This window comes from Caretta caretta, chromosome 12 (genome assembly GCF_965140235.1).
Source record: "Caretta caretta isolate rCarCar2 chromosome 12, rCarCar1.hap1, whole genome shotgun sequence".
In the NCBI taxonomy this organism is placed as follows: domain Eukaryota; kingdom Metazoa; phylum Chordata; order Testudines; family Cheloniidae; genus Caretta; species Caretta caretta.
The window spans coordinates 10,450,117-10,465,041 of NC_134217.1; the positions used below are offsets into that span (position 1 = coordinate 10,450,117).

General features: G+C 38.4%; 1 protein-coding gene across 4 annotated transcripts in view; it reads left to right on the plus strand.

The window, feature by feature from the left end:
* The window catches only part of PRMT7 (protein arginine methyltransferase 7), a 49,722-nt gene that overhangs the window by 7,663 nt on the left and 27,134 nt on the right, over nucleotides 1-14,925 (plus strand). For all 4 annotated transcript variants that reach the window (XM_048817177.2, XM_048817172.2, XM_048817173.2 and 1 more), the window contains one exon: nucleotides 9,962-10,111. In XM_048817177.2, coding sequence (XP_048673134.2) covers nucleotides 9,962-10,111 — 150 coding nt within the window. The remainder of the gene's footprint in view (nucleotides 1-9,961; nucleotides 10,112-14,925) is intronic.

Genomic DNA, 14,925 nt, shown 5'->3' on the forward strand with positions numbered 1-14,925 from the left:
GTGCTGGAGCCTCCACATTTATTTGACAAATAAAATTTGCAGAATTTTTAATTTTTTGCTGCAGAATGCCCCCCAGGAGTAATACATAATTCCATATGTGGTATCTGTACATACATTTTCCAATGGTATTAACAACCACCATCATGACCCTAACTTTCATTTATGACCTCACATGACATTCTTTGGTGAACCAGAATCAGGATATTCTTGTAACCCAGTTGGCATTAAGGGGTTCTTGGGTCACAGGCCCCAATCCTGCAATGATATCCATGCAAGCCCAACTGTGGTTGGCTAGCTAACATCTAATTAACAGTGTTAAAAATTGCACTGGTGTCCAATGAGACACTGTTTCCAGGGCTCCCAGTGTTGCTAATATAGAAGTAGTGGGGAACATTTCTAAAAATGTTGTTAGGATAGATGGAAACACTGTTTCTTCTGCAAGAAATGATGTTAAAGAGCAGAGAATGCAGAAAAATGCTTTTCTATGAGTAATAGTGATGCTCTCAACTCTTGAAGGGAAAATACTGAAGAGGGGACCCATGAGGGGAGGGGCAGCATCAGCCACCCCACCGGATTTGATGCTTGGCTTGTACTGAGCATGCTCGCATGGACTGAGCATGCTCAGTAATGCTGCTGAAGCTGCTGCCCTCACTCTCCCCTCCCCTCCCCCCATTGGCAGGCATGGGTCACCTCTTGTCTTGACAGGTAAGTAAAGGAGGAGCTGCTTTTCAATTATGTTGATTTTAGACTTGTAATTTTCTGTCATACCTTCAGAGGGCACTTTAGACTCATAAAATTCAGTTTTTGCAGTAATTCCATCTAGCCTTGTCTGCCTACATGTGGCTGTAACTAAGTTGTTTTTATTCTCCTCCACTTATGCTGTGTTCTTAAATCTTCCAGTTTATGCTAAGGGAGAAGTTGAGGTGAATAAAATATCTTCAAATAAGTTGAAGACTTAAAAAAAAAATGCCTTAAAGGATTGGAGATCTTTCTGCTCCATCTATGGGTAAATAGTCTCCTAAGTGATTCTTATGATTATCTACTGTTAGTATTCTGGGAGCATACCAATAATGGTAACAGCATTCCAATACCAAGATTTAGAAGGAGATGGTGGGACAAAGCTGTTAAATAGCTGTACTCTAATTATGTCAAAATTGCCACAGCAGAACTGAGGCTCGGTCTGCACTTAAAAGTTAGGTCGACATAGCTAAATTGATCAGGGATGTGAAAAAACCCACATCTCTGACCAACGTGGCTATGCTGACCTAACCCCACTGTAGACGCAGCTATGTCGACGGAAGAATAGGTTGTGTCTATGCTAATGGATTATTCTGGTGTAGTCACTGTAGTGTAGATGCAGCTTGATTGTGGTAAAGGATAGAGCTGACCCTGTTAATCCAAACAGTAAGAGAAACATAGGCTATTTGTAAAAGCTTAGTAAATCATGTGGAGGGAAGCCTTAAAAACGATGATTTTTTTAAATTGAAAGACACTATTTCATTCACACTCTTCTGTATAAGGTGTACTACAGTTGAACAAATGGCCTTTCAGCACTTTGCTTTATCTTCGTAGCATTAATCGGAGTATGCTCAGACCCTCTGAAAGCAATGAACACAAATAAGCAAAAATTTTGGCAGGAATTCCTGTTTCTTAATATAGTGACAAAAATGAGAGACAAACATACAGTAATTCACTTGTAATGGAAAAAATGCATCACTTCTGCAACAGGCTTAACGAACAAGATATGAATGTAGTAGATATGATTCCAAGGAGAACCAGTCAACACTTAAATTGTACTCTAGATTCACACCTGTCACCAGAAGCCCTAAAATGTATTATTCATACAGGATTGTTCTGTAGGTCCTGGGGCCAATGTACTGTACTTGCCTACCAATAATAAACATATTGGACTACGAATACCATTGATTACTTAAGAATAAAATTAAGATACAATTTAGGTAGTTCTCATTTGTATATGTTATAGTAACATTATCAATCCTATGTATTTTGGTCTGTTGCAACATATTTTGGGTCTGTGTGCAGAGAAGTGGAGTACATATGTTCAGCATGCTTGGGGACACCTTTCCATTCTGTTCCCATGTACATACACTGATGTAAATACCTCACTGCAGTGAGCAGACAATGTAAGATGTGAGGAAGGCAGTTTCTTTATTCTAATAAATACCATAAGTACAAGTTATGTACTCTGCGGCAAACTTGACCCAACTTCTGTGGTATTCAGTACAGTACACTGGAAATTTCCTTGGCAATCTCAGATAAATGAAAAATGTGAGGAATGTAGGAAAAATGACTCAGGGCTGGTCTATTTTACTGCTCAAGTTGATATAACTTATGTCGCTCAGGGGAGTGAAAATGACAACCCCCTGAGCGACATAAGTTATATTGATTTAAAGTGGTGTTCACACTGGGCTGTGCCGGCGGGAGACGCTCTCCCACTGACATAGTTTCCGCCTCTTGTGAAGGCGGAGTAATTATTCCGGTGGGAGAGTGCTCTCCCATCAGCATAATGCATCTTCACCAGATGCACTATATGACAATGTAGTGTGATAGCATAGACTTGTCCTAATACAATCAGTGCAGTGTCCCCTTTGTTAGTTTATTTGATGTTGCATTCATTTTCTTCTATGTTTCTCTTTAATATTCATATGCTGCAGTACTTTGATTTGAAAATGTGTAACTATATTAGAGAAGTTAAGGACAAAGCTGGAGGTCTTGGCAGTGCAGGGATTATTTGGAGCTTTAGTACCCAAGAAGTAATAGAAAGTGGTCTGGGTTTTTGAGATGAGCATTTTGCTGGAGGTTTGTGCTGCAGTGCTCAGAAGTGAAATAGTGAAGTACTGATGTTGTCATCATTCGGTTTCAGAATTAACACTCTTATTAAAGTTAACAGAGTCAGTTTATACTTAAAACTATTGGTTCATGCTATTTGCAGGCTTAGGAAGAAACTGAATCCGCTAAACTCAGCTGATGTTTAGAAGATCATCCTGCAACTATGAAAACTTAAATTCTGGGGCATACTTCTGCAGCAAGCTGGGGGTTCTGCAGGAAATTCTGCAGTTGTGGGATTGAGAATACATGAGGCTCCCATGGATTATGCAGTTAAGAATAAGAAAATACATAATTGCCAAATGGATAATGTTGAAGATTCCCTGAAAAAACTAGACACATAGGCCAGACCATTCAGATTTCCATGTTCATCCCATGGGTCTTCCATCCTCTGGAAATTTAGCTATTTCCAAAATTGGAATTTCTGAAACCCGGTTTTCTACTAAGGCAAACTAACTTGCAGGTGGTAACTGTTTAGCTGGTATGGTTGCAAAGAAAACTTCCAAAATGTGACATGAGTGTAACCCATACAGCAATGTCTGCCTGAGTTTGCAGAGACCGTGAAATCATGTCTCTGAGAGGTATGAACTGCTGTTTTGAAGTGCTGGATCATCAGTACTCTGTCCTTTCTTTTCCTTTTAGCGTTTCGACCCCCCAAAAAAAACTTAGTTCACAAGCCAAAGTTTGGGGATGTTTCATAACTCAGTAGTTTATGTATTATTTTCTTTTTGTAATTTGATTCCTTTAATTTATTTAAAGATTTTTTTGTAGATGGCAATAGATCAGAATGGGCTGTCAAACTCTGCCTCCAGCTAGGAATTATGCCCATCTGCATCTGGCTTTACAGAGCTGTAAACTCTCTCCCGAAGTGTGATTTAATCAAAAAATATCTCTGTGGATATTGGCAAGGAATTATATGTGATGCAGGCTTCAGTGAATTCCACTGATGAGACTAGTGGTTTAAGATCACAGAGGAGAATGACATTGAAGCTTTGGAAACAGCTGTGGATGGCCATGGTAATGTTTTGTGTGACAATACCACCGGTTTTAAAGCTTTGAGTTAGAGTGCAAGCTTGAATTTAAAAAATAATCGCTAGTAGGACTCTACAGTGAGTAGAACAGAAGAGAAGCGCTTCCAAATGGATGCCAAGTTCCTGGGACTTCATCGACTTGATTTTGTTGTGAAATGTGGTACGACACTTCTAATTCCTAGGAAGAACAGTTGAATAATGACCCATGTCCTACTTGTTGAAGTTCAGACTTTTGATCTGAGGAGTAAAGTTCTGAAGTTGTTGTTGTATAGGCTTGAGATCCATTTTCAGGGTTTTTCTCAGGAATCCTATTTTATCTACATCAAAAGCCCTTCGTGGCCTTTGATCAAATTGGAAGGGTGAATAAAAACTTGAGTATCCTACCAAGGTAAAACTTGATTTGGGAGGTCGTAACAACCCTGTGTTTTGGGGTTTTTTTTCCCCTTCCAAGGTTACAGTGGTTTGAAGTAGGGCTGTGAAACAATTAAAAAAAATTAATCGCGATTATTCACGCAATTAAAAAATTGCGATTAATCGCACTGTTAGACAATAATATAATACCATTTATTCAAATATTTTGAAAGTTTTCTACATTTTAATATTGATTTCAGCTACAACACAACACTGTACAGTGCTCACTTTTTATATAATTTTTATTACAAATATTTGTGCTGTAAAAACAAAAGAAATATCATTTTTCAATTCACCTCATTCAGGTACTGTAATGCAATCTCTTTATCATGAAAGTTGAACTTAGAAATGTAGAATTAGGTAAAAAAAAACAAAACCCTGTTTTATTTTTGAATGCAATCTAAAACTTTAGAACAGTGGTGGGCAACCTGCGGCCCATGTGCTGCACACGGCCCATCGGGGTAATTCACTAGTGCTCTGACAGACAGTTTGTTTACATTTGCATGACCGCCTGCAGCTCCCAGTGGCCGTGGTTTGCCGTTCTCGGCCAATGGGAGCTGTGGGAAGCGGCGGCCAGCACATCCCTGCGGCCCGCGCCACTTCTTGCAACTACCATTGGCTGGGAACGGCAAACTGAGGCCACTGGGAGCTACAGGCGGCCCACCAGCAGATTACTCTGATAGGCCAGGTATGGGCCGCAGGTTGCCCACCAGTGCTTTAGAGCTTGCAAGTCCATTCAGTCCTACTTCTTTTTCAGCAAGTCACTCAGAAAAACAAGTTTGTTTATACATGCAGGAGATAATGCTGCCCTCTTCTGGTTTACAATGTCACCTGAAAGTGAGAACAGATGTTTTCATGGCACTGTTGTAGCTGGCGTTGCAAGATATTTATGTACCAGATGTGCCAAAGATTCATATATCTCTTCATGCCTCAACCACCATTCCAGAGGACATGCATCCATGCTGATGATGGGATCTGCTCGATAATGATCCAAAGCAGTGCAGATCGACGCATGTTCAGTTTCATCATCTGAGTCAGATGCCACCAGCAGAAAGCTGATTTTCTATTTTGGTGGTTTGGGTTTTGTAGTTTCCGCATCGGAGTGTTGCTCTCAAGACTTCTGATAGTATGCTTCACACCTCATTCCTCTCAGATTTTGGAAGGCACTTCAGATTCTTAAACCTTGGGTCGACTCCAGTAGCTATCTTTAGAAATCTCACATTAGTACCTTTGCATTTTGTCAAAACTGCAGTGAAATCTGCACGAACAGCATGCGCTGAGTCATCATCCAAGACTGTTGTAACATGAAATATATGGCAGAATGCGGGTAAAACAGAGCAGGAGACATACAATTCTCCCCCAGTAGTTTAGTCTAAATTTGTGAGTAACGCTTTTTTTTAAACAAGTGTCATCCGCATGGAAGCCTGTCCTCTGGAATGGTGCCAACGCATGAAGGGACATACAAATGTTTAGCATATATATGGCACGTAAATACCATGCAATGCCGGCTACAAAAGTGCCATGCGAATGCCTGTTCTCACTTTCAGATGATCTTGTAAATAAGAAGAGGGAAGCCATATCTCCTGTAAATGTAAACAAACTTGTTTGTCTTATCCATTGGCTGAATAAGAAGTAGGACTGAGTGGACTTTGTTTTGTTTTTGAGTGCACTTACGTAACAAAAAAAAAATCTACATTTGTAAGTTGTACTTTCACAATAAAGAGATTGCATTATGGTACTTGTATGAGGTGAAATGAAAAATATGATTTCTTTTGTTTATCATTTTTGCAGTGCAAATATTTGTAGTAAAAATAATATAAAGTAAGCACTGTACACTTTGTATTCTATGTTGTAATTTAAATCAACATATTTGAAAATGTATAAAAATCAAATATTTAGTAAATTTCAATTGGTATTCTGTTTAACAGTGTGATTAAACCTGCAATTAATCATGATTAATTTTTTTTAATCATGATTACTTTTTTTTGAGTCAATTGTATGAGTTAGCTGCGATTAATCGACAGTCCTAGTTTGAAGACTTTGCCAGTCAGGTCTTACCTGGACTAGGATTTAGAAGTGTGATGCTAGAATACTAAACTGGTTAGTTAAACCACTGATGTGAAGCGGTGTATACTTTAATATGTTCTAAGCCTAGAGTTAGACTTGCTTTTAGGCTTTAATTCTGCCCGTTTAGCACATGTTAAAGATGGTGTGCTTTAGTCTTCTAATGACATTCTTAACATCACACATCTATCCTAGTCTAGACAAGGCCTCTGTGAATTCTGCCTTTTTGGGTTTGTTCTTGAATGTGGAAAAACTTCTAATTTGTAAATATAGATTTCCATTCTGTTCAGTGGGAAATGTTTTTAGCAGAGTATTTTACAAGCTAGTTGGTGTCGTCTGTAGATTGTAAATTTTCAAGAGCATTATTATTATTATTTATTATTATTATTATTTTTAAAAAGACAGTTCAAAGGTTTCCATTTTTATAAAAGATTGGACTGGTTAGGCAGTGTTTTAGTTTCTTTCTGTTGTGAACTTTGTTTATTTGTGTTATAGGAATTTTTATAGGGGGAGGATTGCTGTCAGCCATGTAGACTGAAATCCTGCTCCTGCAGATTAGTTTGTATAGTTCTATTAATCAAAGATGTTGACTAATCCAGTTTTGAAAAATTCATCGCTTAAACAATATACTTTAAGTGTACACACTATCTTTTCACAAACTGCCGGCTGTTAGTCATAAACTTTCTCCAGTATTAAATAAGGAAATTTTACAAGCTTGAGTTACACACACTTGTTTCACAACAGCCTCTCAAAGTAATTACAGTAGTGTCTGGCCAGGCATTGTGGATCCTTTAGGGAAAATTATGTAGTTTTCATCTTTTTGTTAAAATTCCATTCTACAAAAATCTAAAGTATAAAATTACCTGAGTAGAATGTTTCTTGCTTAAAATGTACCCAGGCCTGCTTAATATCTTCAACAGAATGTCTCAACTGATAACTCCTACACAAACTACTGTAGGACTATTAATAAGTTTGCCTAATTCAGTTGAAGCTTTGTTTACTAATCTGCATCAAAACCATTTTTCCTGATATAGTTGGATGTGACCTAACAGAGTGAAAACACTGAGGCCCTGATCCTGGAAAAACTTTAAGCATGAGTAGGCTCATTGACTTTAGTGGTATTAATCTTATGAGCATAAGTCTTTGGAGGAATGGGGCGCAAGTCAGGAACCTGATTAAACAATGTTTATAGTTTTCAATATGTACTGAGAATTAGAGGACTTGAGTAGGAAGAGCTTATTTCTGCTTAAATGTATGTCTTGGTGTTTCAACTTTCCTTGCATAGGGTGTTTTTTTACTGTTGTAGCCTTTCTGAAACATTAAAACAAAGCTGATAGATAAAGCTTGCCAGATCCTTTCAGTAATGTGCTTTTTCTAGGTATGTTGTTAGTGATGGTAAATATACTATCACATGTTTCCATACCAAAATAGTACATATGAACCAAATGTCATACTGAGATTGCCACAGTCTAGACAGTGGTCAGGTTCCTTTTGTAAAATAGTAGGTGCAAGACACAGACACATCCATGGGATTTATGGGAAGTCATCAAAATGAAAAATCCTGCAACAGAGCTGTCCAAATTTCAGTGTATACGTTTTCTGTGAAATGTAAGACTCCAAAAAGAAGGAAAATGGCCATTCCATATCAACTCAAACAGTCAAGAGACATAATCATCCCTCTAAACTCAGGGCAAAACTCCATAACTTCAGCTGGAGTTTTGCCTACGTAAGGAGTACTGAATAGGGCACTGGGCTACTAAAACACTTAATTAGCACAAACTAGATAATTCAGGGTAAGGTCTCATGGTTCAGGTTCTTCTGTGTCTTAGGCAGGAAAATTAGTTGCAGTCTGTTGCCTCAATTTCCACCTTGGGAATGGAAATTCATCCCTTAGTATAGGAAATAAACCCATCCAAAACATTTCCATCTGCCAAGAAAGAAAGAACTTTCAAATTTATCTTCTATATAATTATCACTCATGTTATATTGCATTAAAAATAAATGACAAAGAAACTTGCCTTTATACCAGTTGATATTATAAAGAAGCAAAGAATATGCAGTCAGTTGCAGTAGTTATGTAACTAACATTCATACAAAATGAAATGCACCACAGAGTTTGGATTTTATCTGTTTTGCAAGTTCTGTGGTAAAATCACAGAACGGCTACTTTGTAAGTCACTGGAGCTGTTAGCTAAGAGCTAGCTTATGCTAAACCACTTGAAAGCATTTTGTACATATTCCCTAGTCTTGCTACCATATGGACTAGAATGGGGTTTTATATTGCACCCTGAATGGGCCACTAATCCTAAGCTCCTTCCTATTTCTGTCCCCGAAGAGCAAACCTGATCTTTCCTTTTTAGTATTGAATATTTGTCAAGGCTCTAATATTTTAATGTTGGGTAAAATGCAGCATCAGTTGCTAATACTGCCCAGCATATTTATGCAGTATTGTAGTGCAAATGAATGAGCTACAGCAGGAATATACAGCACCTGTGTTGTCAAGGTCAGTTTGTGGCTGGCACTGTAAATTTCTCTGTCAAAAAAAGGGAAAATATTTGGTAGTAATCTCAAAAGGAAGCTTTGGTTTATTTGTTTTGGTTGGGAGGACCGTAGTTCCAGATAACTTATGTGGATCATGCATGCTTTGTAAATAACTGAGTGGTCAATTGTAAATGGAACAGATGTTGTTCAGATGAACATTCCTGTCAAAACACTTATTTCTACTTATCTTTATTATGTAACATATATCTATATTTTGAAGTGTAATGTGGGGAAATGAGGCATGAGTCTATCAATTTGGGCTCAACCAGTTTTCACCTTTCTTTATTTTCAGGCAGAATCATTATGACTTAGAGTTTCTCATCATACATATATCTGACAGATAATAAAACAGACAAGATAGAACAGGAAGGGGCCCAAGTTTCCAAATTCCAGAGTACCAGGAAGCTCTTCTACACGTCATGATGGTTGCCTCCGTTTCTGCACCAGTATTCTCCAACTTGGACCCTTGTTCCCTTGCTTTTGTATACCTTTCCATGTCACATATTCATTAGCTTTCCTCCAGTCAACTTTATTTATCATTATACGTACACCCAAACTTTCATAATTTGTTTTTCATTCTCCATTTTGTGTCGTTATAAATTGTTAACATAACATCAATAGAACTCAACATTAAACTAATAAAACCTAGCCTTTATTGTCAGCAATTTTCTTCATATTTTAATATCATAACTCAGTATACCTGGGTCACCCTAAAATATTCATTAACGTACCCTTTATTTTTTGAGTAGAAAAGTTTTGGAGAACATGCTCTAAAATCCTCATGTTCTTATCTTTTCCAAACATAGGTTTCCAGGGAACTTTTTGCTCAGTTTAGCGCTATGCTTATTAAATCATTTATAAAGTCTTATCAGTAATTTTGCCTCTTTGCATTTTGAGGTGCTTTATTCGGTTTAGATCCTAGGTGTTTAACTGTTTCCCGCACAAAGGCAAAAGCAGATATCTACAAACTCCCAAGGAGTGAGACTGCAGGACCTCTGCTCAAGAGTTGACTGTATAAGAGAATTCCATTGGGGTGGCTAATCTTGATCTGTCTCTCTTTCTTACAGAATGTGAAGTATTACCAGGGCATCCGTGCTGCTGTAAACAGGGTGAAAGAAAGGGGTGAGAAAGCAATTGTCCTAGACATTGGGACTGGCACAGGACTCCTGTCCATGATGGCAGTTACAGCAGGTGCAGACTTCTGCTATGCCATTGAGGTGAGCAATTCTTCGTTGACCATGCATATACCTGCTGTTCAAGAGGTGGAAGTGGCACAACTTCTAGTATGCAGGTAGGAGTATATGCATAATATGGCTTTTAGAGCCGTAGTCCAGTTGTTCCCTCTACAAAATGAGTAGTGTGTGTGCATTAGCCATTGTGTGTCATGTTGTCTGAAGGTAGCTTTTATAATATAACTTATAGGGGTGTGGGTGGAGGAGGTAAACCATATTGAAAGAGCCCTTATGAGAACTTACAGAAATTTGTTTTAATTTTCTCAGGATGGACAGTTTTTTCTAAACTTGACAGAAAAATCTTAATTAGTATTGTTTGAAATTAGGTTTTTTGAACTGTTTTCTGTATTCCTTGTGCCTGATACGTTGCATGGAGGAGTTAATGAATGTTCAGAAAAATGCTAATACTCTCAAACCACATTGTGGCTTTTCTTAAGTTTCATTTTCTCTTGGACCAGGAGTTCTCAAGCTTTTTCATTTTGTGCAACACATCTTAATAGAGAGACTGCTATATGTACCATTTCCCCATCTATTTGTGGTTGCATAGAACACAAGAATGGCCACACTGGGTCAGACCAATGGTTGATCTAGCCCAGTATTCAGTCTTCCAACGGTGGCCAGTGCCAGATGTTTCAGAAGGAATGAACAGAACAGGGCAATTATCCAGTGATCCATCCCCAGTCATACAGTCCCAGCTTCTGGCAGTCAGAAGTTTATGGACATCCAGAGCACGGGGTTGTGTTCCTGACCATCTTTGCTAATAGCCATTGATGGACCTATCCTCCATGAACTTATCTAATTCTTTTTTGAATGCAGTTATACTTTTGGCCTTCACAACATCTCCTGACAACGAGTTCTACAGGTTGACTGTGTTTTGTGAGAAGTATGTTCTTATATTTGTTTTAAATGCTGCCTATTAATTTCATTGAGTGACCCCTGATTCTCATGTTTTGTGAACCAATAAACACTTCCTTATTCATTTTCTCCACACTATTCATGATTTTATGGACCTCTGTCATATTCTCCCTTAATCATCATCTTTCCAAACTGAAAAGTCTGTCTTTTTAATCTCTCCTCCTATGGAAGCTGTTCCATAGCCTTAATCATTTTTGTTGCCCTTCTCTGTACCTTTACCAGTTCTAATAAATCTTTTTTGAGATGCAGTGACCAGAACTGCATCAGTATTCAAAGTGTGGGCGTGCCATGGATTTATATAGAGGCTCAAACTAAATGTATAGTCCAAAATAAAAAACAAACCTCAAGAGGACCAAAAAGTGCCACCATGGCTAAACAAAGTAAAAGAGGCGGTTAGAGACAAAAAGACCTCCTCTAAAAGTTGGAAGTCAAATGCTTCTGACCACCTGACCAGGATGGTGATAGTGACTGCAAAATGCTCAGGGAGATTAGAGAGGTTATAAAAATAAATAATGGAGGATTTCAACTATCCACATATTGACTGAGTACGTCACCTCAGGATGGGATGCATAGATAAAGTTTCTTGACACCTTCAATGACTGATTCTTGGAGCAGCTAGTCCTGGAACCTATAAGAGGAGAAGCAATTCTTGATTTAGTCCTGAGTGGAGCACAGGTTCTGGTCCAAGAGATGAATATAGCTGGACTGCTTGGTAACCGGGACCACAATATAATTAAATTTAACATCCGTGTGGCGGGGAAAACACCACAGCAGCCCAACACTGTCACATTTAATTTCAGAAAGGGGAACCACACAAAAATGAGGAAGTTTAGTTAAACAGAAATTAAAAGATACAGTCCCAAAAGTGAAATCCCTGCAAGGTGCATGGAAACTCTTTATAGACACCATAATAGAGGCTCAACTTAAATGTACACCCCAAATTAAAAAACAGAGAGAACCAAAAAAGTGCCACTGTGGCTAAACAACAAAGTCAAAGAAACAGTGAAATACAAAAAAGGCATCCTTTAAAAAGTGGAAGTTAAATCCTAGTGAGGAAAACAGAAAGGAGCATAAACTCTGGCAAGTGAAGTGTAAAAATATAATTAGGAAGGCCAAAAAAGAATTTGAAGAACAGCTAGCCAAAGACTCAAAGTAATAGCAAAAAAAATGTTTAAGTACATCAGGAGCAGGAAGCCTGCTAAACAACCAGTGGGGCCACTGGACGATCAAGATGCTAAAGGAGCATTCAAGGACGATAAGGCCATTACGGAGAAACTAAATGAATTCTTTGTATCAGTCTTCAGAGCTGAGGATGTGAGGGAGATTCCCAAAGCTGAGCCATTCTTTTTAAGTTACAAATCTGAGGAATTGTCCCAGATTGAGGTGTCATTAGAGGAGGTTTTGGAACAAATTGATTAAACTAAACAGTAATAAGTCACCAGGACCAGATGGTATTCACCCAAAGTTCTGAAGGAACTCAAATGTGAAATTGCAGAACTACTAACTGTAGTCTGTAACCTATCATTTAAATCCGCTTCTGTACCAAATGAATGGAGCATAGCTAATGTGACGCCAGTTTTAAAACAGGACTCCAGAGGTGATCCCGGCGATTACAGGCCGGTACGCCTGACTTCAGTACTGGGCAAATTCATTGAAACTATAGTAAAGAACAGAATTGTCAGACACATAGATGAATATAATTTGTTGGGGAAGAGTCAACATGGTTTTTGTAAAGGACCAACCTACTAGAATTCTTTGAAGGGGTCAACAAGCGTGTGGACAAGGGGGATCCAGTGGATATAGTGTTCTTAGATTTTCAGAAAGACTTTGATAAGGTCCCTTCTCAATGGCTCGTAAGCAAAATAAGCTGTCATGGGATAAGAGGGAAGGTGCTTTCATGGATCAGTAACTGGTTAAAAGATAGGAAACAAAGGGTAGGAATAAATGGTCAGTTTTCAGACTGGAGAGAGGTAAATAGAGGTGTCCTCCAGGGTCTGTACTGGGCCCAGTCCTACTCAACATATTCATAAATCATGGAAAAAGGGATAAACAGTGAGATGGAAAAATTTGCAGATGATACAAAACTACTCAAGATAGTTAAGTCTCAGGCAGACTGCAAAGAGCCACAAAAGGATCTCTCCAAAACTGAAAAAAGAAAAGGAGGACTTGTGGCACCTTAGAGACTAACAAATTTAATTGAATCGACCCATGAAAGCTTATGCTCAAATAAATTTGTTAGTCTCTAAGGTGCCACAAGTCCTTCTTTTCTTTTTGCGGATACAGGCTAACACGGCTGCTACTCTGAATCCTCTCAAAACTGGGTGACTGGGCAACAAAATGGCAGATAAAATTCAGTGTCGATAAATGCAAAGTAATTCACATTGGAAAACATAATCCCACCTATACATATAAAATGATGTGGTCTGAATTAGCTGATACCACTCAAGAAAGAGATCTTGGAGTCATTTTGGATAGTTCTCTGAAAACATCCACTCAATGTGCAGTGGCGGTCAAAAAAGCAAACAGAATGTTGGGAATCATTAAAAAAGGGATAGATAATAAGATAGAAAATATCATATTGCCTCCTATATAAATCCAGGATACACACACATCCAGTGAATACTGCATGCAGATGTGGTCGTCCCATCTCAAAAAAGATATATTGGAATTGGAAAAGATTCAGAAAAGGGCAACAAAATTATTAGAGGTATGGAATGGCCTCCGTATGAGGAGAGATTAATAAGTCTGGGATTTTTCAGCTTGAAAAAGAGACTACTAAGGGAAGGATATGATTGAGGTCTATAAAATCACGACTGGTGTGGAGAAAGTCAATAAGGAAGTGTTACTTACTCATTCTCAACACATGAACTAGGGGTCACCAAATGAAATTAATAGGCAGAATGTTTAAAACAAACAAAGGAAGTATTTTTTCACACAACGCACAGTCAGTCTGTGGAACTCCTTTGCCAGAGGATGTTATGAAGGCCAAGACTATAACAGGGTTCAAAAAAGAACTAGATAAGTTCATGGAGGATAGTTTCATTAATGGCTATTAGCCAGGTGTTCCTAGCCTCTGTTTTGCCAGAAGCTGGAAATGGACTACAGGGGATGGAGCACTTGATGATTACCTGTTCTGTTCATTCCCTCTGGGGCACCTGGCATTAGCCACTGTCAGAAGATAGGATTCTCGGCTAGATGGACCTTTGGTCTGACCCAGTATGGCTGCTCTTATGTTCTTATATTAAATATGCATTAAATAGGTTATCTTTATGCAAGTTAGCAGCTGGAAACAGCATGTAACCAGCTAGCTCTCCACAGATCACTCATGGCCTGCAGACCACAATTTGGGAATAGTGCTCAGTATTTTAAGTCGCTCCAAAAGTTTTGCATTTGCTTAACGTAATTTAGCAGGAGCAACCCTTTTAGTTTATTTAATGCTGCAAACTAGGCGCACATTAACCTGCTCTGAAAATGATGGATCAGATCCAAAACTGGCAACTAATCCTAAACAATCAGGTTCTTCAGCCAGACCAGATATTTAAAAGTTCCCAGTACTAAGTCTTTTATAGTACAGAAATTAGTTAGAAAGATTGATGCTGTTGTTTTAAAACATTCTCTGTGTGTATTAAACACATTCATTTTTAGCCCAGTGATGTGCTGCAGCTGTTGCTTTTTCCATCCCTATCTTCACGCTTACATTCTGGCAGGAATAAAAAAAAAGTTCCCATGGAAGCTGTAGATATGGAGAGCAATGTATTTTGCCACTGTTAACAGTGTTACTAGGTGCAAATTTAACACTGAAACAAAGCAGGAGATCTTGTTAAGTCTTATTTTGGTTCCCAGTTCAGTTAGGTCTTGGGGAGGTCTCATGTGAGGAACTTCTC